This window comes from Podarcis melisellensis (assembly GCF_964234715.1).
Source record: "Podarcis melisellensis genome assembly, chromosome: 11".
In the NCBI taxonomy this organism is placed as follows: domain Eukaryota; kingdom Metazoa; phylum Chordata; class Lepidosauria; order Squamata; family Lacertidae; genus Podarcis; species Podarcis melisellensis.
The window spans coordinates 425,090-450,466 of record NC_138543.1 but is presented as its reverse complement, the minus strand read 5'-3'; the positions used below and the strand labels follow the sequence as shown (position 1 = coordinate 450,466).

The window sequence follows — 25,377 nt, the reverse complement described above, 5'->3', positions numbered from 1 at the left end:
CAATCTTAATTCCGGCTAGGGATTAATCCAGCCCAGCCTTTTGCATGATGAATTCTGCATATAAGTTAAATAAGCAGGGAGACAAAATACAGCCTTGTCGTACTCCTTTCCCAATTTTGAACCAATCAGTTGTTCCATATCCAGTTCTAACTGTAGCTTCTTGTCCCACATAGAGATTTCTCAGGAGACAGATGAGGTGATCTGGCACTCCCATTTCTTTAAGAACTTGCCATAGTTTGCCGTGGTCGACACAGTCAAAGGCTTTTGCATAGTCAATGAAGCAGAAGTAGATGTCTTTCTGGAACTCTCTAGCTTTCTCCATAATCCAGCGCATGTTTGCAATTTGGTCTCTGGTTCCTCTGCCTCTTCTAAATCCAGCTTGCACTTCTGGGAGTTCTCGGTCCACATACTGCTTGAGCCTTCCTTGTAGAATTTTAAGCATAACCTTGCCAGCGTGTGAAATGAGTGCAATTGTACGGTAGTTGGAGCATTCTTTGGCACTGCCCTTCTTTGGGATTGGGATGTAGACTGATCTTCTCCAATCTTCTGGCCACTGCTGAGTTTTCCAAACTTGCTGGCATATTGAGTGTAGCACCTTAACAGCATCATCTTTTAAAATTTTAAATAGTTCAGCTGGAATACCGTCACTTCCACTGGCCTTGTTATTTGCAGTGCTTTCTAAGGCCCATTTGACTTCACTCTCCAGGATGTCTGGCTCAAGGTCAGCAACCACACTACCTGGGGTATACGGGACATCCATTTCTTTCTGGTATAATTCCTCTGTGTATTCTTGCCACCTCTTCTTGATGTCTTCTGCTTCTGTTAGGTCCTTTCCACTTTTGTCCTTTATTATGGAAATCTTTGTACGAAATGTTCCTTTCATATCTCCAATTTTCTTGAACAGATCTCTGGTTCTTCCCATTCTATTGCTTTCCTCTATTTCTTTGCATTGCTCGTTTAAGAAGGTCTTCTTGTCTCTCCTTGCTATTCTTTGGAAATCTGCATTCAATTTCCTGTATCTTTCACCATGGATGAAAAGGAAATGCAAGAAAGCAAAGTGGCTGTCCAATGAGGCCTTACAAATAGCGGGGGAGAGAAGGCAAGCAAAATGTGAGGGAGATGGTGAAAGATACAGGAAATTGAATGCAGATTTCCAAAGAATAGCAAGGAGAGACAAGAAGACCTTCTTAAACGAGCAATGCAAAGAAATAGAGGAAAGCAATAGAATGGGAAGAACCAGAGATCTGTTCAAGAAAATTGGAGATATGAAAGGAACATTTCGTACAAAGATTGTTCCTTTCATATCTCCAATTTTCTTGAACAGATCTCTGGTTCTTCCCATTCTATTGCTTTCCTCTATTTCTTTGCTGGACCCCAATGGAGCAGGTGGTTCTGCTAAATTGTATACCACCTGAAAGAGTCTCCTGCTACTGTTTTCTGCAGATGCAATAGAGGCGGTGAAGAAGGTCTTCTTCGCCATCACTGTCGTAACTTGGTAGGCTCGACATTGAGCTCTAACCCGTGTCCGGTCCGATGCCACCAGCACTCTAGCTGTCTCAGCAATTGTTTCATTGCCCTCAGTTCCGGGGAAAACCATGGGGCTGTCTGGACTCCATGCAATCGGAGAGGATGCTTCGGAGCCAGACAGTCAATAGCCCTTGTTAACTCTGCCTTCCAGAGGACCACCAGGGAATCAGCTGAGAGGCCATCAACATGGGATAAAACATCCCCTACCCCTCTCTGGAAACCATTTGGATCCATTAAGTGGTGGGGGCGGACCATCCGAATCGGTCCCACCTCCCTGCAGAGGCCTGCTGAAGTTTTATTTCTCTAGTAGAAATGACTGAAATTGCCTAACGTACTGTTTCCATACTACTGTTCTGTGTACTCAGTAATTTGGGGTGCAATTCCTAGAATACAGATGAAGATTATTAATTTTTGCTTGAAGGCCAGATTTCCTCTGGGGGTCGCAAGCCAGCAGTGGGTGTGACCAAGACAAAAGTGGGCATCCCCATCTTACTCACTGTGTGTACATGTACACACACACAGTACAGCACATCCCACTCAAATGCATGCATTCATCACACACACAGACATACATGCATAATTTGCATTCAACACACACATTCTCTCAGAGAGTCTCCCAGCATAATCTCTGCAATCCCTGTTTCCTTCCTGCAACTTCTGCTTCTAAAATCAATAATTTGGATCAAAGTATACATTCCTCTGTTGCCCACCCCCAAATAATCCAGAGAAATGCCAAGGAGGCCAGTGGCTTTTGTCTGGCTCAGTTCTCCAAAAGGATATGGGAGAATGTGATGCTAATGTGTAATACCAAGATGGAGGTCTATCAAGCTGCTTTATGGAAGTGAGTCATGGGCACTGGTGCCAACTTCAGCAGGCACTGGGTGCCTGGCACCCACAATTATTTTGTTGTGGGTGCCCAGCCTCTGCCCCCCACTAGCTTTGCCCCACCACCACTGCGGCACCCCAGCACCACCCAGCATTCTGCCCTGCCACCACTGCCCAGCCTTCTTCCCCTGCCACCACCACTCACCAGCACCGTCTTAACTCCAGCACTCAGGTGCCATGGTGGTGACTGGGCTGGGGCCTGTGTCTTCATCATGGGGCCTTTGTTGGGACCCACTATGGCCACAGATGGAGGTTGCGCAGCGGCCAAAGTCCTCATGGCAGAGGTGCAGGCCCCGGTCCAGGTGGGTGGCACTGGAACATGCAGTGTATGCATGCTGGGCACCCATGATGTGGGGCCCAAGTTGGTGCAGTGTGGGGCAAGTTAAAACCGTCAGGAGTGACACCTCAACTCCTTTCATATGTGCTGCATCAGGAATATTTGGGGTATCAAATGTCAGGACAGAATTCTAAACAAATACAAAAGTGACATAAAATAATCTCTTGGTTTTCTGAAATTTCATTTCCCCCCAGAAATCTTCTATATGTGTATCCACAACGGCTGAATTTTGCAAACCGCCTGGCTTCAGGCCGGAATATTACCATTAAGATACAGTTTATGTGTGGAGAAGACCCTGCCTGTGCAATGCCGGTAAGATTGTTTATTGTACTTTTCTAGCCAAAATAAAAATAGGCAGCATTTTAAATTTAAAAGTAGTCCATTAATTTCAGGGTAAGACTGAGCCAATTTATAACAACATATATTTACTAGGTGGCAAAACAGATCAGATAGTAGCCGAGCTAATAAAAGCTGAAATCAACTATGGTGAGATCTAAATGCAATAATAAATATTTTTAAAATGTTCATGTACTACCAATTAAAGCCATTTTTGTTAACAAGTCACCTTTAGTTTTTATATTTTAAATTAGCATTTACATGACCTGTTGCCTGATCCAAACCTGACCCTGTCTTCAAATGAATGCCTAATACTGATGCATTATGTTATAACCATATCTTTATGTCTTGGTCACTTTTTAATTAATGTTGTTTAATGTATTATGTTTTGTCATGTAGGTCATTTTTGGGAAATCCTCAGGTCCAGAATTTGTTGCAGAAGTTTGCACACCTGTTACATATCATAACAAGTAAGGTTACCATTACCATCTGTGGCATGGGTCGGCAAACTAAGGCCCGCAGGCCAGATCAGGCCCAATTGCCTTCTATTTATTTATTTTTTATTCAAAGTTATAACAAGACATATTATCCAAAAACATATCCTTATTTTCCCCCATTTTTCCTCCCTCCCCGCCCAGAACCCCACCCCCACCCCACCTCTCGACTTCCCTCAGTTCCAGTCTTTGGTTTCTCTAATATTGCTATTTTCTGCATGTTACTCAAACTTTTTAGCTGATTATTATTAGTAAAAAAAATTGTGGGTGTTTATTCAAAACCTGCCAAGGAGTCCAATTCACTTTGTTACATCTTCAGATACTTTGTGAAAGGTTGCCATTCATCCTTAAAGTCACAGTTATCCTTGTCCCGTAGCTTATATGTCAATTTTGCCAGTTCTGCATAGTCCATCAATTTTCCTTGCCATGATTCTTTAGTTGGGCCCAATTGCCTTCTAGATCCGGCCCGCGAATGGTCCGGGAATTGCCATGTGGATTGCCAGCATGCACGTACTTTCCCTCTCCCTCACATGGCGGCGTTTTACTCCTCAGGGACGGAGCAATCTTGTCCCACGCCGGGCAACGCTGTGAAGGGGGGGGTGACACTGGCTGCCAGCTGCTGCTGCTGCTTGTGCGTTGGCGGGTGGCTCTGTCTTCTCTGCGATTCCTCTCAGGAAGTGGAAGCAGCAGCAGCAGCAGGTGGTGAGTAAAAGCTCCAGTGATGCCCCAGTTGCCCTACCTCCATCCACGGCTCCTCCGCCGGGGCTGTTGCTTCTCTCTTCGCTGGCCAACTCAGCCTCCTGACCTGGCTGGCACCTGGCTGGCTGGAGAAGCCCAACTGCAGCTATTGGGACGACAACTGGAGCAGGTAAAGCAAAGCACCTTCAGGCCTCTTTGTGGGCAGGTGAAATTTGTTCACTGCCACAGCTTAAGAGGCTCCAGAGATGGCTCCAGAGCACTGCTGCTGCTCCTGTGAGTGTTTGGGAAGACCGCTCCCTCCTCCAGCCAATTCCATCGGGCCTAGGGGGCGGGGCCTACACTCACTGATACCCTGAGCAGCTCTCTGCAGCAAGTGGCAAAAATGTTTCTAAAATTTAAAAAAGTGTTCTTAATCTGCTGCACCTCAAGTGGTGGGTTTTTAAAAATATTATTTTATTTTATTATTTTCTTTTTGTTTGGGGAGGGACAAATGTTTAGTCGGGGTGGGGAGTAGTTTAATTTTAGCATAATTGGTTCTTGCTTTGTTTTTACTTTCACTATTTTGTTAAGTTATTGTATAGTTTGTATTTTGCTTTTTAAGGCGAAAAGCTCAGGGCTGCCTGGGCATGGGCCTCAGCCAACAGAATAGCTGGGGCAGGTGCCACGGGGGGATGTATTGGGACACCCGATCTCAGTGATCACGTGCAAGAGGAGCCATTACGCCAGGACCAGACCGTATCATTACTGAAGAGGCAGGTTTAGTTGTTTTTTGAAGACTATCCCTGCCTCCAGGTCTGATCCTGACCGGAAGGATACTGGAATCAGCAAGGGAAACCCACATGACCTGAAAGTGTTGCTCTGCAATGCCATATCAGTGAGTCACTGCCATCCACGACCTGATTGTGAATGGAGGATTTGACCTGACATGTGTGAGAGAGACTTGGTTGGATGAAGCAGATGGGCCTGTCCTTGCCGCTGCTTGTACACCAGGTTTCTCTTACCCAGGTCATGTGGGCAGGGTGGGATTTTTTTGCAGTGATTTTTAGGAAGTCACTAGTTTACACTGGACATCCTATTGGGAAGACCCAGTTTTCTGAGTGCATGTTCTGGAAGTTGGGCAATAGGGGCAGTACAGGATTCCTTTTCGTGTACCAACCTCCCTGCTGCACCAAGGATTCCCTGCCCGAGCTGCTTCAGGTCATGGCGGATGTGTACCTGAAGACACCTAGATTGGTTGTCCTGGGGGATTTTAACATCCATGCTGACACAAACTTACAAGGGGCCACTCGGGACTTCGTGGAAAGCATGGCCTCCATGGGGCTGTCCCTGAATAAGTTTGGCCCAACTCATAGCCGTGTACTTGCCTTAGACCTGGTGTTCACTTCTACAGTTTTGGGTGATCTGACACTAAGTAAAAGCGAAACAAAAGAAGTGCCATGTTCAGGTCACTCACTTCCTGGTGCAATTGGACTTCTCTGCGACTCATCCCCTCTGCAGGGAGGTGGGACCGATTTGGATGGTCCGCCCCTGCCACTTAATGGATCCAGTTGGATTCCAGGGAGTGGTAGGGCATGTATTATCCCATGTTGATGGCCTCTCAGCTGATTCCCTGGTTGTCCTCTGGAATGCGGAGTTAACCAAGGCTATTGACTGTCTGGTTCCGAAGCACCCTCTCCGATTGCATGGAGCCTGGACAGCCCCATGGTTTTCCCCTGAGCCGAGCGCAATGAAACAATCGCTGAGACAGCTAGAGTGCTGGTGGCGAATAACTCATTTTGAATCAGACCAGACACAGCCTAGAGCTCAATCTGGAGCCTACCAAGTGGCAATGGCGATGGCGAAGAGGACCTTCTTCACCACCTCTGTTTCATCTGCAGAAAACAACAACAGGAAACTCTATCAGGTGGTTCACAATTTAGCGGAACCACCTTTGTCGCCGGAGCCTGGTACAGACCCCAAGATCTCCTGCAATGCTTTCGCAGATAAAGTCACTCAGATTCAGAAGGAGGTAGACTCCACTGTGAGAGCAGGGCCAGGGTGGGAGAGTGCTGGAGTCCTGTCTAGTCATGTTACATGGGATCAATTCCAATCTGTTACCTACGAAGAAGGGGACAGGCTGCTTAGATAAGTAAAACCGACCACCTGTCTCCTTGATCTTTGCCCATCCTGGCTAATAAAAGCGAGCCGGGAAGGGCTGGGCAATGGGTACTGCGGGGTGGTGAATGCTTCCCTCTGGGAGGGAGCCTTCCCAGACCCGCTGAAAGAGGCAGTCATTAAAACGCTTCTTAAAAAAAAATTTGCACCCAGCCAATATGGCCAACTATTGCCCAGTCTCAAATCTACCAATCTTGGGCAATGTCAGATTTAGCGCTTCTCCCACACAAGACTCTGGCAGTTTAAGTAGCTGAGGTTTATTTCTCAATAACAGGCTTACAGCAGTCCAAGCTTCCACAACTCATCCTTCGCCATTGGAGTCAGTTGACTCGACTGGTTTCTGACCCCTCCCAGATATATGCCACGTCCTTGCCCGCCTCTGCTCTAATTGCCTCCTACTTCTTGGTGTCTCAGATGCAGCTAATTCCTCCTCCTCTGGAGGTGGAGACTCAGGTGCAGCCAATTCCTCTTCCTCTGTAGATTCCTTGCTACTTGTAACCTAGTCTGCTTCCTTGCTACTAGTAACCTCCTCCTTCCACCCTCTTTGTTTGGGCTTGTGCAGGAAACAGTGGTGGAACTCTCTCTACAATTATATGGGGCATGCACATCCTCTGCCTTCTGCCAATAATTATCCTCAGGCCCATAACCTTTCCAGGCAACTAAGTATTGCAGCTTCCTCCTGCAGAGCTGAGAATCCAATATTGCTTCTATCTCATATATCTCCTCTCCCTCCACCATTACCTGTGGTGGAGGAGGTTGTCTAGGTTTCTGATATTGATGGGCTGGTGTGATAGGAGAGCCCTATGGAATATTTTTATAGAATTTGGTAGTTTGAGCTGGAACGATACAGGTTTAATTTGTTCCACTACCTCAAACAGCCCTACCCTTCATGGTCCTAACTTCTTGCACCTCCCTTTCTGAGGCAAGTCCTTGGTGTACAACCATACTTGATCTCCCACCTTGATCTCAGGCCCTGACCGTCTATGCTCGTCTACACTCCTCTTGTACACTGCCTTGGTGGTGTCTAGCTGCTCCCTCAATAATCCGTGTAAGGTCTGCATTTCTTCCACGAGGTGCTCCACCGCCGGCACCGACAGGTTACTCCAAGGGTCTGGGAACGCTCTTGGGTGTTGTCTGTAGGCTACAAATGGAGCTTGCTGGGTTGACATGGCACAGCATTATTGTAGGCGAACTCTGCCAGTCCCAACTTGTCCACCCAGTCTCTTGCTGATAATTAACATAACAACAAAGGTACTGTTGCAGTGTCGCATTGGTTCTTTCCAACTCTCCATTGGTTTGAGGGTGTCTTGATGAGGTCAGGCACACTTCCACGTCCAACAGCTGTATCATCTTCTAAACCAGCGAAGTGAATTGTGTACCTCTGTCTGAAATAACCCTCAATGGCAACCCGTGCAACTTAAACACGTGGTCCACAACATCTGCGCCATTTTTGTGAATAAGTCCACCACCACCCATATCATGGTCTGTTTCCTTGACTCTGGCAGATCTGTGATGAAATCCATTGCGACTGTCTCCCAAGGTCCTTGCGGGGTGGGAAGCAGCTGTAGCAATCCGGAAGGTGCTTCCCTCAGCGTTTTTGCCCGCTGGTAGGTCTCTCACACTCTTTTGTCTCTTCTTGCACTTTTGGCCACCAGAATCACCTCGTGAGCTGATACAGTGCCTTGTAGTATCCAAAATGACCCGCCGTAGGGTTATCATGGCACTTGTAGCACTCGAGCCCGAAGTTCTTCTGCCGAAACAGAGTGCCTCCCCCTTGAACAGTAAACCGTCTTTCTCACTGAAGCCCTCAACGCTGTCCCCATTCCCTCACATTGCTTCTAGTTTATCTCGTACGAACTCATCTGCTACCGTCTGCCTCTTAAACTTTGCGAGGTCCACTAACCCATGCCGCTGCCAGTTGCAGTTGGTCTGGTTTCAACATATATTTCAACCCGGTGTCTGGCTCTCCCTCCAAGTAGTCAGGCTTTTGGAACAGAGCATCTGCTCTCTGATTTTGGTGTCCCGGTACATATCTTATCCGGAAGTTGAATCGGGAAAAAAACTCTGCCCATTGGCTCTGTCTCTGATTCAGGTGCCTCTTAGTTCTCGAGTACTCCAAGTTCTTGTGGTCGGTGTGCACCTCTACTGGGTGTTGGGCTGCTTTGAGCAGATGCCTCCACATGCCCAGAGCTTCCTTTATGGCAAGCAATTCTCTTTCCCAAATGGTATAATTCAACTTCCGAGAATGAAACGCACACAGTCTCAGATCTCCATTCCTGTCCTGCCACAGTTCTTTAGTCGGAGAGTCTTCATTCTTCCATCCTTGTGCTATTAAAACTCTTGCCGCTGAAAATATTTTTCAATTTCCTTGGCAGGTCTTTTCCTACAATCCCTAACAAAAATGCTTCAGGGTTTTTTTTTTACAAATGTTAAATGGAACATTTTCTTCAACTCATTATATATCATTTCCCAATTTTCAAAAAATTTTGCTACAATCCCACCACATATGGTAAAAAGTCCTCCTCTGGTGCTCTCTCAGTCCCAGCTGCAAGGACGATTGCACAAGCTCTTCCAAGGATTCAAGAGGCCCTATTCTCGATAACTCGTCCAAAATCGATTCACTCAAGCCTGCCTGGTACAGTGCAGCCACAGGTTTACTGTCTAGCTGCCAGCCCAGTTTTTGAACTAACAAGCTGAATGAAGTACAATAGGCAGAGACAGAATTCTTGCCCTGGCGTAGATTCAGCAGCTGCTGCTCTGCCGCTGCATTCTTAAACATACAATTCATCATCTGCAGAAACTCGCTCATCTGAAACTCGCTCAGATGGTGCTTACTAGCCATAAGCGGCATTGCCTTCCGGCTGGCTGATTACATAGGCAATTTTTGGTCCTGTGTGAGTGCCTGGAGGCAGTTAAAGGATGGATCGCGGCTAACAGATTGAGGTTGAATCCTGACAAGATAGAAGTACTATTTGGGGCGGGGGCGGGGCAGGTCCTGAATGGGGTAACTGTGCCACTGAAGAACCAGGTGCACAGCCTGTTAGTCATTTTGGACTCACTGCTGTCCATGGAGGTGCAGTTCAATTCTGTGTCCAGGGCTCCATCTGGTACGCAGGCTGAGACCCTACCTGCCCGTGGACTGTCTTGCCAGAGTGGTGCGTGCTCTAGTTATCTCCCACTTGAACTACTGCAATATACTCTATGTGGGGCTACCTTTGGGGTGGGGCTACGTGGGGTGACCCGGAAACTGCAATTAATCGAGAATGCAACAGCTAGACTGGTGACTGGGAGTGGCTGCCGAGACCATATAACACTGGTCCTGAAAGACCTACATTGGCTCCCCATACGTTTCCAAGCACAATTCAAAGTGTTGGTGCTGACCTTTAAAGCCCTAATCAGCCTCAGCCCAGTATACCTAAAGGAGCGTCTCCACCCCCATCGTTCAGCCCAGACACTGAGATCCAGCTCTGAGGGCCTTCTGGCGGTTCCCTCATTGTGAGAAGTGAGGTTACAGGGAACCAGACAGAGGGCCTTCTCGGTAGTGGCGCCCACCCTGTGGAACACCCTCCCATCAGATGTCAAGGAAATAAGCAGCTATCTGATTTTTAAAAGACATCTGAAGGCAGCCCTGTTTAGGGAAGTTTTAAATATTTAATGCTGTATTGTTTTTAACTCTCGATTGGGAGCAGCCCAGAGTGACTGGGGAAACTCAGCCAGATGTGCGGTGTATAAATAATAATTTTTTATTCTTATTATTAAAAAATATAGTCCAGCCCCCCACAAGGTCTGAGGGACAGTAGACTGGCCCACTGCTGCAAAAGTTTGCTGACCTGTCTATGGCCTCATATATGAGAAAAAATCTATAGCCAGGGAGGCTCACCTGGTGCCTTTGTTACATATCTTTAAGCACCAGGCAAAAACATTCCTCAACTCTCAGGCCTTTAGCTAATTAAACGATCTGTGGCTTTTTTAAACATATTGTTTTGTTAGTTACTAGGTTATGTATTTTTGCGTTTTTATATTGTAAACTACCCTGTGATCCTCAGATGAAAGGCAGTATAGAAATTAAAATGAATGAATGATTATTATTGTGTTGGGTTTTTAGAAAAACAGGCCAATTTATGGAAGAAAATCAGTGATTAAGATGGCCGCATCAGTTGCTCTTAAATATTAGATGGCAAAGGGAAGAAAATAATCAGTTGGGAATAGTCAATCTCAAGCCCCCTTGGCAAACCAAGGTCAGGTGGTACCCGGTGCGGAAAATTTCTTGTCCCCCACACACACATTGGGGGGGGGGGAAATGCCTGCAAAAATGCTGTGCCCTGCCTGGTAGGAGGGGGAGGGGCAGACGCCCCCCCATTAGGAACTGGATCCTAGCCTGCACCCTGTTTTGGCAAATAGAGGTGCAGGCTGGGACTTGGGCTGTGCCAGGGGGTGGAGCAGGCAGAGCCGATGGAGGTAGCATGTATTTTGTTAAAAATATTGATTTATAACTAACTCTTCAGGTTTTATGGAAGCGACTATCATTTGTTGTTATTTTTATCATAAGCTCAGCCAAATATAATGGAATGACAATGGGAGAGTGTGGTAGATCACTACCAGTTTTTGATATTGGAAAGTGGATCAAACCTTGCTGGAAGTTGGACATGCCTGGTCTAGGACACCAGGTGCTATTAAACAAGCAATACCAGTCTTGATGGACCACTGATTCACCCTGAAGCTATGAATCAGTAGAGGCAGGAATCTTCAAGGCAACATTTTTAGCATGGGAGCATTCTCTTCATTTTTCTCCTAGTATCAGACTCTTTATCAGGAAGGGTCACCTGGGTAGAGCAAGGCTTGCTGCTTCTTTTTGCTGCTTTAGTCAGAAGGTTTTGCCCAACTATTGCACTGCCAGAAGGCTGTGCTCTTTTGCCAACATGAGAGGCTGGACAGCCATCACTTGGGAATTGCTGGATGGAACATCTTCGTGATGGATATTGAGTAGTTTGGTGGGACTGGTTGTGTTGGTGAACAAGGTGTATGAATTACCATCTTCCTGAACAGCAAATATTTCTGCAAAAGGAGTGGTGAAATTGATGTAATAAAGTTGTTCTTCTGATCCACCAAAGATTTTTTGAAAAAAATAGTGGCGCTGAAATATGAAATCCTAAGAGGTGGCTGATGAAGGTACAGTGTTGCCAATGGCTGCATAGTGCTTAAAAAGCCAGGAGAAGGCTGCAGGTTCACAGGCTCCTCTCCACCTCCTCTGTCAAGTTGGAATTCTGCTACTTGGCTTTAACACTGCTACGTATATTTGTTTTCTCTTATATTTTCAAATGTAGATCTCCTGATTTCTATGAAGAAGTGAAAATTAAGCTGCCAGCTAAACTCACAGAAAAACATCACCTGTTATTCACATTTTACCACATCAGTTGTCAGCCAAAGCAAGGAGCCTGTGTAGAAACTCTCCTGGGATATTCAGTAGGTCAATTTTGGTTCATGTTGGCAAGTTCTTAAGGAAATAGACATTTTCCACAAAGCTCAATGTTCCACTGTAACAATTTCCCCCTGCAAAACTTGCAAAAGATTTTTTCAACCAAAGGCAAAATTATTTGAATTTCTTACGCATGGATGCAAGATTTCAAAGGAGCATGAGTGAAATATAATCCACCACACTATCATGTTTGCAATGTGTACAACAAAAGTGCACTAGAAACATAGTTGCAATGCACTTGTATATATGTGAAAGGCATATGTAGCATAGTTCAAATGACAAGAAAATGAGACACGCATAGGTCACAGACGTGTGCCAGTGTCTATTGCATCTGTTGCATGTATGATAGTGTATGGACTGGGTACATGTCTTAGATCCCACATATAACTCATGGTTTACATGTATATCACACCTGTCATATAGGCATGTGGCATGTCATCTGTCAGCCGAACTAGGAATGACTCCGTCCAGGGGCAGCTGCAGCTCTGGTGTATAAATGTATAGCCTACCAAGAAGAGTAATCTGCCTTCGTTTGGTTGGACTCTTAAAAAGCTATTTGTAATTTTTGGTTCAGAACTAATCACTTTTACAGAACAAAAGATGGTGGCAGTGATCCAGATAATGTCTACAAAGTAGCTATCACAGAAATTAGACTGTAAAAGTCTTTACATTATCCACTATAGGAAGGAATACAATCTCAGTTGGTATTTAAATATTTTACTCAAGAATATAATTAAGCCAGATCAGTATCCAGCATCACATGAAGTAATGATATAACACTGTTTTTCCATTCATTTCTTCAGTGGCTGCCAATTCTGTTAAATGATCGTCTCCAGACAGGCCATTATTGCCTCCCTGTTGCCTTGGATAGACTGCCTGCCAACTATTCCATGCACTCAGCAGAGGTAATGGGAAAAACCACAGAAACAGTCTCCCCTTTTAAACAGACACTATCGACTTTATTTTCAGTATAATGCAGAGCTGGGCCACTTTCCCTCAAGAGTGGACCGAGAGACAAAAGTGTTCTGCATTATCTAACCTGGAATAAAGATTGTCCAAGTCAATTGATTGACTTTCCCCCAAGTCAAGCATCCAGGATAAAAGACGGGGGTTGCAGGCGTGTCGAGTTCCACCCAATATTGGGGGGGGGGCCTGGCACGCATGCATGATGTCACATGGTGGGAGGAAGCCCGATGGGGCCTAGTTGCAGCTGCAACCTGACGGGGCCTGCCAGGCTGCGGAATATTGAGGGGGCCCAGCCTCCTCTGGCATGCCGGGGGGGGCATTTATTTTTTATCAAATAAAATACCACTCCTTCCAATTGTTCTGAAACTTATTAAAAGGAAGAAGAAAACACTGGGGAAAATAAGGAGGGAAACAAATAGGAAGGAAAGAACTCTGATAAGATGGAAGACTGAGGAAGCTTCCTAGGCCCTTTTAAAATGTGGGGTTTTTTTAGGGGGGTGTTTTTGTTTTGTTTTTATTTTGATTATGTATTTTGTGATTTTGTATTTTGATTTTGTTCTGTGAACCGCACTGAGACCTCTGGGTATAGGGCAGTATATAAATTCTAACAACAACAACAAGGTGTAAGGGGCCGCATAAAATGAAGTCCAGGCCATAAGTTGCCTAAAGGTAAAGGTAAAGGGACCCCTAACCATTAGGTCCAGTTGTGGCTGACTCTGGGCTTGCAGTGCTCATCTCACTTTATTGGCCAAGGGAGCCGGCATCCAGCTTCCAGGTCATGTGGCCAGCATGACTAAGCCGCTTCTGGCAAACCAGAGCAGTGCAAGGAAACTCTGTTTACCTTCCTGCTGGAGCGGTACCTATTTATCTCCGTGCACTTGGACATGCTTTTGAACTGCTAGGTTGGCAGGAGCAGGGACTGAGCAACTTGAGCTCACCCCGTCGCAGGGATTCAAACCGCCGACCTTCTGATTGGCAAGTCCTAGTTTCAGTGGTTTAACTCAAAGCACCACCCACGTCCCACTACAAGTTGCCAACCTGCATTCTAATATTTGCCTTACTTAAATAGAGTATCATATATAAATGCATGGGGTGTATACACTAGGGGTGGAATTCGACATTGCACTAAAATGAATTTATCAGCTTGCAAGGCAGAATAATCCTCTTCTGCCATGTGCACCACCAGAGCCACACAGGGTGGAAGAAAGGTTGGAAAATCCCTTGCATAGAAATCACATTGAAGGGGTTCATTAGGTGGATCCTGCCCTATGTATGTTAAATCTCAGCAAAGTCTCTGGAAGTAATATGGGGAAAGGCATAATCTAGTTCTCCAGCATGAAACAAAACAGGGTCTTAATTGCCGGCCATTTAAAAAAGACATGTATCTGTACTTTGTTATTTTCATAATGGGACTTATGACTTGGTCCTACAGCTCAGTCAGATTCATGTTAAAAATTATGTTATGGAATTATTTGGTTTGTTCCTCTAGGTTAGCAAGCAAATATGAGGCTCTAATATTCAGAGGAATGTTGCAGCTTATGTTCCTTTGGGACATTGTTTGTGGGAGAACTTTCTAGGAATACAAGGTGTAATGGATATAGATTTCAATTCCACCACTGCAACTTGTTTCTATGAAACACGGGAGAAGTAGTCCAGAGACTGCTTTATTTTGTTTTAAAACTTCATCTGCCCCCACCTTGTGCTTACACAATCATATGTAATCATGTATAGACTAGGATATCATGATTATTTCCAGCAACTTGCTCATGAGCACTTTCTTAGCTAATGTCTTGGTCAGTTTCAACAATGAGCATTGGTAAAAACTTAACCCAGATGAATTAATCACATACTGTAAAGCCATATAAAATGCCGTGCCATAACCTCAGCAGCCTGATAGGCTGAGAATGATTGCAAATGTTAATGTTGGGTGTAAACATTAAGTGTTAATTGCAAAAAAAGGCCAAAAACTTAGTAGAATTGTATTGGCATCTTGAATACATTGTGTGTATGTGTGGTTTGATCAACAAGTTGTTTTATCTTCAATACAGAAAGTTCCTCCACAATCTCCTCCAGTTAAATGGGTTGAAGGACACAAGGGAGTGTTTAATATTGAAGTGCAAGGTATATCATCAGTTCACACACAGGTGAGGATTTAATTTTTACCTGGAGACTGGCAACTGAAATCCCAAGCATCAGAGAAGCTATTTCAAGTTCATAGCTTGTATCTTGTGTATCTTGGACTTGCTTAAAAAAATTCTGGCATTAGAAAAAAAAATTGTTGGAATACCTGAAGCCTGAGTTACAGTTGTCACCAGCTTCCTATTCAAGGAAACCCAACTTAAAATATAATGCAACTTGCTTATTTGTGTAGTTCCATGAGACTTTTTTAGAGTCTTAAAAACAACAATGCAGCACAGGTGCTGAGCAAGACTGGTTTGTAGTCCTGTTGTGTTCCAAACAAAGTTCTCAAAGAAGCCCCCGAGATGAAAATGGTGTCACAACTTCCAATTGAAATCATGTGCATTGCCCTTCCAATTGAAATCATGTGCATTGCCTGAAAAGAACCAGGGAGAACGTGTCAACTTCCAGTAAACTTGGAGCCTGTTCATATACCAGTATTAGCGGAAGGGGTGCTTCATAAGCCTTTCCCATTAGACCATTTTAGGCATAAACCCCCAACACATGCAAACCAGTTCTTCTGCTACTTGGGGTGTGTGTGTGTGTGTGTGTGTGTGTGTAATGGAATATGGGTGCTCATTAAGTTCAGCAAAGTATTCATGTGTATCTTAGAATAGGTTTGCAGTTGAAATGGGGAAATAAAACCTGTTCCAGGATAAAAGGAATGATGTAGTAGTCTCCAAATGTAATCTTAGTTTCATTGCTTTGTTGGCTTTTTCACTTTAAACTACAGTGGTACCTCGGGTTAAGAACTTAATTCGTTCTGCAGGTCTGTTCTTAACCTGAAGCTGTTCTTAACCTTTAGCTAATGGGGCCTCCCGCTGCCATCATGCCGCCAGAGCATAATTTCTGTTCTCATCCTGAAGCAAAATTCTTAACCCGAGGTACTATTTTGGGGTTAGCGGAGTCTGTAACCTGAAGTGTCTGTAACCTGAAGCGTCTGTAACCCGAGGTACCACTGTAAAGCAGTTAAGATTACAATCCTGAAAAAATCCTTGTGTATGACGCGTCTAGTCTTGTACAGTGGTGCCTCGCAAGACGAAAATAATCCGTTCCGCGAGTCTCTTTGTCTAGCCCTATTAGTGGCTTAGCGCTATTAGCGGTTTAGCGGCTTAGCGGCTAAAAGGCTATTAGCGGCTTAGTGGCTTAGAAAAAAGGGGAGAGCGAAAAAATTGCAAGACTCGCAAGACGTTTTCGTCTTGTGAAGCAAGCCCATAGGGAAATTCGTCTTGCGAAGCGCATCGAAAAACAGAAAACCCTTTCGTCTAGCGGGTTTTTCGTCTTGCGAGGCATTCGTCTTGCGGGGCACCACTGTATTTCAAAGCAGTTTTGAATTTTAGAGAAATATCAGAAATGATTAAACATTGATCCTTTATTATTTCTTACCTTTTTCCATTTTCTGTTTGGATTAGTGGAAGCTAAGTTACGTAATAGATTCCCCACATCATATACATCTTTCTGGCTTATATTTATAGGACAATCACCTGGAGAAATTCTTCATCCTGTGCCATGCACTAGAAAGCCAAGTTGCATTCCCCATTCGAGTGCTGAATGAGAAGATCACAGAAACCACTCTTGAACATGAACTAAAACTCAGCATTATCTGCTTGCACTCCTCCCGCCTGGAGCCCCTTGTGTTGTTTTTACACTTGGTTTTGGATAAACTCTTCCAGTTGGCTGTCCAGCCCATGGTTATAGCTGGCCAGACAGGTACTTATCATTGTAGTTTCACAAAATGATGCTGTTGATGGCCAAACCCCATCATACTTTCTGCAGTGTTTTGTTTTGGTTTAACAAAAAAATGCTATTTGCTACATCAAGCAAGATTTAAATAAGAAGAAAGTGTTTTGAGGAATGTCTGTGATAAAGTGGACTTCGATCCTTTTATACCTTTTCTTTGATGTATCAGAAACTAAGTATTTTCTTTTTGTCTCCAGCCAACTTCTCCCAGTTTGCTTTTGAATCTGCAGCTGCGATAGTGAACAGCCTCCACAACAGCAAAGACTTGAGCAAGGACCTGCATGGCAGAAACTGTCTCCTAGCATCTTATGTCTACTATGTCTTCCGCCTTCCTGAAGTACACAGAGATGCTATCAGGCTAGGTATTGCTTTTGGGCTTCTAGTAAAAATAAGCTGCTTATGAACTGAACCTTCTGGTTGTGGGCAGCAAGTAAGAAGGTCCTGACATCCTCTTCGCTCATTTATAGCTCAATCCTGTGGATATGTGCTCAGAAATAAATTGCAGTGAGTGCAGCTGGTTTTAACTCCAATTAAGGGTGCACAAGGTAACAGCTTCACTGAGGATAAGCCAGATAAGGAGATGTATGTGACATAGTATGTATGTTGAGTGATGCAATGTCTGAAATTGCATCATCACTAAAAGGTAAAGGTAAAGGACCTCTGGACAGTTAAGTCCAGTCAAAAGCGACTATGGGGTGTGGCACTCATCTCGCTTTCAGACCAAGGGAGCCTGTGTTTGTCCACAGACAGCTCACCCCAGAGTACCCTGTTGCGTGGATTTGAATTTTGCCAACCTTTTGATCGGTAAGCCCAAGAGGCTCAGTGGTTTAGACCACAGCGCCACCCGCGTCCCTAATGCACCATCATCACTATCAGGTGGATGTCTAATCTTTCGCCAAGAGGCAATGGCATACCCCACAGGCTTCCATGACTTAAGGATTGAACCTAATACATAGATTATAAGCACAGAAGGATGACATAAAAGTATATGTACATCTGCAGTGGCCTTCCAATCCTCCCCCTCCCATGTGTGGGAGACAGAAGAGGCTGCCTAGAGAGCCAGGGTATCAGGGTATGTTGATAGCACATGGATGAGCATCACCACTTGAGTTAGGAGCAAAGGCTGAAAGGACATGGGCTACAATAATGTTTTACTCCTGGCAGGTGCAACAGGCAGCACTAACCTGGCTGAATCTCGTTATTACACTTATGGCCGTACCACAGCTTTCTCCGTGGGCTCTCGACTCTTGCAAAGCCGGGCAACAAGCTGCAGTAATCCAGACATTGCTGGGACACAGACTTCTACTGATGAAGAAGTCAGAAACATCATGTCTTCCAAGGTAAGGGGCAAGAAAGCTGAAATTCAGGATGGGTTTCATTTTTGGTGCTTATTGTTGCTGCACCCAGTAGCAAATGTGTCTGGCTGTAGTATATTGGAGCAACTAGAGTCGCTTCATGGACTAAGCATATTATAGCAGTTGTTTAACAGTTATAGCGAGCATTATATTGCTTAAGTTTACACTTATTGGATCACCAAATGGCTAGAGCCATTTACTGATCTCATTTGGGGCTTTGAGGCAGGTAATGCAAAGGATGCCAGTGCTTTTTACAGTGACGATCATTGCTTTGCATTGCAGAATATAGGAAATCACAGAATACAAACAAAAGAGCAATAAAATCCCAAATGCACCTCAAAAGTTCCAAATAACTTCATAATAAAATAGGGCAAAAATATAAAATCTGCACTAACTTTCATTTAATGCCCTTCTGGTACCTTCAGCATTGTTTAGGATCAATGGGCAATAAATACCCATGTTAGAGAGTTGAATATTAAAAGCAGATAACTTCAACTATTTGGGGGGATCTGCTGTATTAACATTAGAAATGAAACAAAGTACTCCATTCCAAAATTGTCAGCATGTCCTCTTGCCTCCTTTATTTGGCCACTTAATTTCTCTGGCAGAACAATTTGTCAGAAATCTAGTATACCATATGCCACCTGTGTAGGCTTAAACCAGGTTTATTCTTCCAGTGTAAGCAAAGTTGCCAAGCAGTCACCATCATAGCTGTCAAGTGTCCCTTATTTGAAGGGACAGTCCCTTATTTCAGCGTCATATAGATGTCCCTTAAATGTCCCTTAAATGATGTCCCTTAAATTTCAAAGGAAGCAGCTCCCCTCCCTCCCTCCCTGCCGACCAGGGAGGAGGGAGGCTCCAACTGTGTTGCTTGGCTGCGTTGCTCACCCAATAAGGAGTCTAAGAACGACTGGGGGGTGGAGCTTGCATGCCTTGTGTGTGGCTAGTTAATGCAAGCTGAGAGGGTTTTTGAATGCTGGACGCCATTTTGTTGCACGTGCTGCTGCAAACTTTGCAGTGCAAAGCCAGGCCGGGGAGCCATCTTAAGCTGAGGCTGCATAGGTCTGTAAGTTGACAGCTATGGTCACCATTAAAAAGTCACCATGTCTTTATTTGGTAAGACTGTGTATGCTCACGCATTCATTCATTTCGTTTTATATATGGCTTCTGGTGCTTTTATTCAGGTTGCAGATCGGAGCTTTAACCGGATGTCTTGCTATAGTGAGCCCACCAGTGATATGTCAAGCCCCTGTGGAAGCCCTCGACCGTCCAATAAAAAGGTAGTCTGCCACATAATGCAACACCAGTCACTGATGAGGTCTGCAAGCACACCAGTTTTGTGAAGTTCCTGTTGAAGAAAAAGGAAGGTGTGGAGGATGAACCCTTTGCAAGGAGGGTTGTATCGGGCAGACAGATGAACCATTCCGCAGAGATTCAGGTGATCAGTAACTGAACACCTAAGCCTATCTTTGGATAAATTAATTTAAGGGTACATTTGGACCAGAATAGTAGCATATGAAATTGAAAAAATAAATAAAACCAATGTGTTTATAAAATTACTCTTAAACAAGTGATCTCTACACTGTAACAGAGTGGTTTTTTTATTTTAAAAAAACCCTTCTTGGAAATATACTCAATCACCTTTCTCCAGTGCAGCAGAAAAAGAGTGAAAGGCAAATGATAAAAGGACTGAAGTTACCCTGGGGGGCTGCGGGGAGAGCGGCTACGAATGGCAGGAAGCCCAGTGTTCAAGGGAGGCAACGTATGGCCAGGCAAATCAAAAGAATGAGCCCATTTTGGTGTCCAAGCCTAAATGCCCAAGTGCATTCAGCCAGCGAGAATGTTCAGCCACATTTGAAATATCTTATTCAAAAAATGATGCCTACATTGATTTCAGTATTGCTTTAAATAATGCTAGTGGCTCCCATATTGTTTTCATGTGACGTTCTCCTTGTGCATATATATTTTTATGGAATTAAAGATTTAGAATGGTGTCTGGATTCCATTGAATTTGTAGGCCAGCCTGGCTGCACATTAGCATTTTACCTTCACAAGGTCTCTGGCAGCAATATGTACCTAATATTAATTGTAATACCTCCAAATTATTTTGGCCTTCAATATATGAACTTTATATTTAATATATTTATATTTATGCATTTTGTTTTGTTGGCATTGTTAATTCATTTTACCCGAGATGTTAAGGATCACCACTGTCCTGTTTTCCTTCATGCTGTTCTGTTTCAAATCTGCTACTTAGGGTTGCAGCTACCTGCTTTTTCATCTACCTGTTATCTGTTTTCAATAATCTTAATCTATGCATGTGTGTGTGCACTAATCAAAAAAGGCTCTCATTTTAGATTCCCCCCTCTGAGAGCAGTGGCGCCGCAATGGGGGGGGGGCAGTGCGCCCCGGGTTCCATGTCTGTGGAGGTGACAAGAAGTCACCCCGCGGGGGCTTGCAGCGGTGTGAGCAGCCATTGCATCGCCGCAGCCACATGTGGAGGATCCTCCGTTCGTGGCTACAGCCGCAAGCAGAGGATCCTGGTGCTGGCGGCAAACCACTAAGTACAACACATGCGTGCAATGCAGTTCACAGCCTCCGTTCATGGCTGTAGCAGTGATGGAGGGATCCCGGTACCGTCTGTACAACGCTGGAGCGGCAGCGAACCGCTATACAGCACATGTGCGGCATCATTACGTACGCCGCATGCGTTGTACATAGCGCCACTGCACATGTAGTGTGACGCCCGCCCCGGGTGTCACAACACCTTCCTTCGCCCCTGTCTGAGTTATGTTGTGTTGATGTCCAATGTTGAAAACCAGATTATCCTATTTTTGTTTTGTTTTTAATATACTGTGTAGCACTTCCATGAAGAGTTAGCACTTCAAATGGTAGTCAGCACTGGCATCGTGAGAGAATCTGTCTTCAAGTATGCCTGGTTCTTCTTCGAATTGTTGGTAAGATTTTATAACAGTGCTTTGTTTTCAGTAACCAGGCAAGTTCAGTGCATTCTCATTGTTGGAGGTTTTGAAGAGGCCCAATTGAAGGAAGGTGAAGAATGCTTTAATCCTAGCATGGTTCCTTGGCCCTCGCAGCTATCGAGTCTTTCTCTGTAATCATGAAAGTGTGAATTATGGGCAACCTATAAATGATAACAGCTTAGTCAGGGAAGAAGCTGTGGTGAGGGAATAGCTTCCAAGGAATCAGGACCGTTTCTCCAACAGCATAGTAGAGAGTTCTTTAGGCTCTGCTTAAACTCTGGGTCACTGATAAACCTGTGAGGATTTGACTGCCAGTGAAAGGGAGGAAAACTGACTCAGCTGAGCTGATCACTTACACAGCAAGAAACAAAAGGAGATAAATTTAAACATGATGCCAAGTGTGTGGTTCATTTTTAAAACAAAACTCTGTGTCTAGTGTTACATTTAAGTATGGAAACCATTCACCATTTTTGCATGCCAGGAGTTTGTGGGCCAGATGTATGCTACACCAGAAGATGCTTGCCTGATGGAACAGAGCCGCAACGCTAGCTTCCTGGCAGTTGTGTCACTGCAGGGGAGGCCAGGACTAATATGGTGCACCAGTGAAGTCAACTTAGCACCCACACAGCCCCAACCTCCCTTTCCTCCTCTCACTCAGTAACCCGCTGCCATTGCAGTTCTGTCTCACTCGGCAAGCCTCTCATGTGCAGCAAAGGCAGAAGTACAAATATAGGCCAATGTAAACATGACACCAGTTGCATGAATCCCTGCACTGATGCCTTTGTGATTATTATTTTTTTTAAAAAACCACCAGTATTATATTTAACTCAAGCCAGGGAGCTTGTGTATATGCAGGAATTATATGCATTATATGCAGGAATTATATGCATTATATGCAGGAATTCTGGAAATTTGGGTCTTGATTCTGAGTTGATGTTTGAATACTTGACATTCCTTGCAAAGATTTTTGGTACAGATTTTAGAGGTTTTTGTCTCAGGTTTCAGGGAATGCAGGAAAAGCTTGAGGAGGGTTTCTTAAAGGGCTCCAGAATATTCTGATTTTCTCAAGTCCCCAGTTTGGCCCCATTTTAAAGCCACACATTTATTAAACAGTGCCTATTCTTTTAAAGATCAAGAGCATGGCTCAGTATGTTGATAACATGAACAAACAGGACACGCCCCGCCGAAGTAGATTTTCCAATCGCTTCAAGGATGACATCACCACTATAGTGAATGTGGTCACCTCAGAGATTGCAGCACTTTTAGTCAAACCTCAGAAGGTAATTTTCTACCATTAATCAGCTTCATTGGATGACTACTGGCTCTAGTATTATAAAAGGCAGAGCAATTGGAAAACTTCCCTTTATCTGCTTTCTCTACTCTATCGATAAGACAGAAAGACATTCTGAAATTTGGTAGAAATGGTTTGAACACCAATAAATTGCATTCCAAGGTACAGTGGTGCCTCACAAGACGAAATTAATCCGTTCCATGAGGCTCTTCGTATAGCGGTTTTTTCGTCTTGCGAAGCAAGCCCATTGACAGCTTAGCGGATTAGCGTTATTAGCAGTTTAGCGATCAGCTGATAAGCGGCTTAGCGGCTTAGGAAAAGGGGGGGGGAACCCGCAGGAACTCGCAAGACATTTTCGTCTTGCGAAGCAAGCCCATAGGGAAATTCGTTTTGCGAAGCGCCTCCAAAACAGAAAACCCTTTCGTCTAGCGGGTTTTCCGTCTTGCGAGGCGTTCGTCTTGCAGGGCACCACTGTATTTGTTTTGTGAATAACTTTTGAATATGTTCCCACCAACTATTATACTCTGATTTATGTTCTTTTATACTGCTATGTGAGCAGACCAACAAAGGTATTTTAAAATATATTCATTTTCTTACATTTACATCCTGCTTTTCTTCTGTCATGAAACCCAAGGTGGTATCTCAGGTGCTGGGCAGACCTACTTGGCTGTAGCAAGATGGTAGCTTCATGTGTCTTCAGAACATACCATGGGACCTAATCATTAAACGTAAATGGCATTTCCGTGTGCTCTGGCTTCCGTCAGTGTCCCATTGCACCAGAAGTGGTTTAGTCCTGCTGGCCAAGTGACCCGGAAAGCTGTCTGTGGACAAACACCAACTCTCTTGGCCTGAAGCGAGCAGAGTGCCACGCCCCCATGGTTGCCTTTGACTGGATTTAACTGTCCCGGGGTCCTTTACCTTTACCTTTTTCACTATGGGAAGGTTAAGAACTTTCTATTCTTGCAGGCTTCAAAAAATGTAACAGCAACAAATTTGATATGGTCTTATACAGATTTTCTGCATAATTAGTTTTCCAAAAGAGCCCTAAAGTGGCAAGGTTCCAGGGCTTCAAAATAATTTTTTATTTCATGATGAAATTTGAATTTTATAAGACACCAGGATTAATTTTATTGAAGGGTGGATAATAAATTATATAAAGATTACAAAACCCATGGATTTTATAACACCATTGAGATTTATTACTTCAGAGGTGGCCCAATGCATTTTACTAGCTCAGGTTGAACAGAAAATGACATTTTCCTCACCACCCACACCTTCACAGGTCAAGGTTCATTGTACTCAAGGCTGGCCAAGTTATTTTGACATGAGGCAGAAAATCAGACAAGTGCTTCTCTCTGGCAGTAAAAGAAAAATAGTAGTATGTTAAACAAGGAACAAATACTGCCCTTTTATGACTTTCAAACTCATCCTCATACTGCTTAATGCTAAGGCTGGCCGATGCCTTCTATTAAAATCAGTCAAGCTTTAGATTGCCAAACAGGTTTTTTCACTTTGTGTTACATGTTACAAGTATTATCATGATTAATTCAATGCAGAATGAGCCTTAAATGACACATTGCCATTTTCATTTACAAATGCTAATATTAAGTTTCTTCCATGCCTGTAAAAGTGGTTGTTTCTGGGCTATTAGCTGCATGGCACTCATGTTATGTGGCTTTCCAGGTGCTTGACAAACTTGCGTGGCTGGTCAAGAGGGCACTCACATAAACAATGACCTGAAAAGTCCTCTGGTTATTTTATAAGTTTTCCCCTTCAAAATATGTGTAAAAAGAAAGCTAATTTTAAGTGTAGTAACATATTTTAATTGTTATTTTAAAGGAAAGTGAACAAGCAGAAAAGATCAACATTAGCTTAGCATTTTTCCTGTATGATCTTCTATCTCTCATGGATCGTGGATTTGTCTTTAACCTCATCAAACACTACTGCAATCAGGTAGGCCTGACTGAAACCTCCACCAGAACATGGAGCACCATCCAAGGAAGCCCCACCATGTTCAGTAGGAATAGTGTGCCCTCCCTAGTGTGCCTAGATGGCAGCGTTAGCTTCAGTTCATTCCTTCATATAATTAACTTCTGTTTTAATTATACGGCTGGGACAGTTCCAGCTAATAAGCCCTATCAGTTCCTCGAACGCAATGCAACATCACAGTCATCTTGCACATGCAATGCTAATTCGTTTGGCAGAAGGCTTCTTGTTAGGCTTCCTGGTCAAAAAGCCATCTGTGAAGAGAGGTGGGGTGTCTGAACAAGTGAACATCTGGGGGGCTTCTGGACCCATGAGGACTGTGTTATGAGGGCATGGTCTTTCTGAATGTCTGAATCAACTTTTAGTCCAGTGGGGTGGTGTCAAGCAGAGAGCTGCCAGAATCTGTTAGGAGACGAGTCTTTTCCCCCACTCTGACATTGATAGAGCTTAGTTCTTAGACCTTTGTCATTGAGTATACAGTATACATACTGTATACACCAGGGGTCAGCAAACCTTTTTCAGCATGGGGGCCAAGCCACTGTCCCTCAGACCATGTGGGGGGGCCGGACTATATTTTTTGGGGGGGTGGGAATGAACGAATTCCTTTGCCCCCAAAATAATCCAGAGATGCATTTCAAATAAAAGCACACATTCTACACATGTAAAAACACCCTGATTCCCAGACAGTCCGTGGGCCGGATTTAGAAGGCAATTGGGCTGGATCCGGCCCCCGGGCCTTAGTTTGCCTACCCATGGTATACACGGATGGTAGTCTTATACTCAGACTTCTGGCTTGGGCAGGTTGTCTGCTTGGACGGAAAAAACCTTAACAACTTGGAGAGCAATCGGCCAAAAAAAGCTCAAGAACCTGCTGCCGCTGCCACTGATGGTCCCCAGGACATGGCTATCTCAGGCTGAGCTCCTCGGGTGGCAGGGCCCTGCAAGCCTCTCTCCCAGTAGCTGTTACTGTTT

At 44.4% G+C, this 25,377-nt stretch overlaps 1 protein-coding gene across 3 annotated transcripts in view; it reads left to right on the top strand.

Annotated features, from left to right (window-relative positions):
- DOCK8 (dedicator of cytokinesis 8) overlaps nt 1-25,377 on the top strand; it is a 143,236-nt gene that overhangs the window by 61,887 nt on the left and 55,972 nt on the right. For 2 of the 3 annotated variants that reach the window (XM_081930350.1, XM_081930352.1), the window contains 12 exons: nt 2,944-3,061; nt 3,485-3,555; nt 11,757-11,895; nt 12,712-12,813; nt 14,923-15,018; nt 16,528-16,762; nt 16,990-17,154; nt 17,957-18,132; nt 19,332-19,427; nt 21,009-21,104; nt 22,259-22,408; nt 24,259-24,372. In XM_081930350.1, the coding sequence (XP_081786476.1) occupies nt 2,944-3,061; nt 3,485-3,555; nt 11,757-11,895; nt 12,712-12,813; nt 14,923-15,018; nt 16,528-16,762; nt 16,990-17,154; nt 17,957-18,132; nt 19,332-19,427; nt 21,009-21,104; nt 22,259-22,408; nt 24,259-24,372 (1,558 nt within the window). The remainder of the gene's footprint in view (nt 1-2,943; nt 3,062-3,484; nt 3,556-11,756; nt 11,896-12,711; nt 12,814-14,922; nt 15,019-16,527; nt 16,763-16,989; nt 17,155-17,956; nt 18,133-19,331; nt 19,428-21,008; nt 21,105-22,258; nt 22,409-24,258; nt 24,373-25,377) is intronic. The other variant, XM_081930351.1, reaches the window with a different exon arrangement.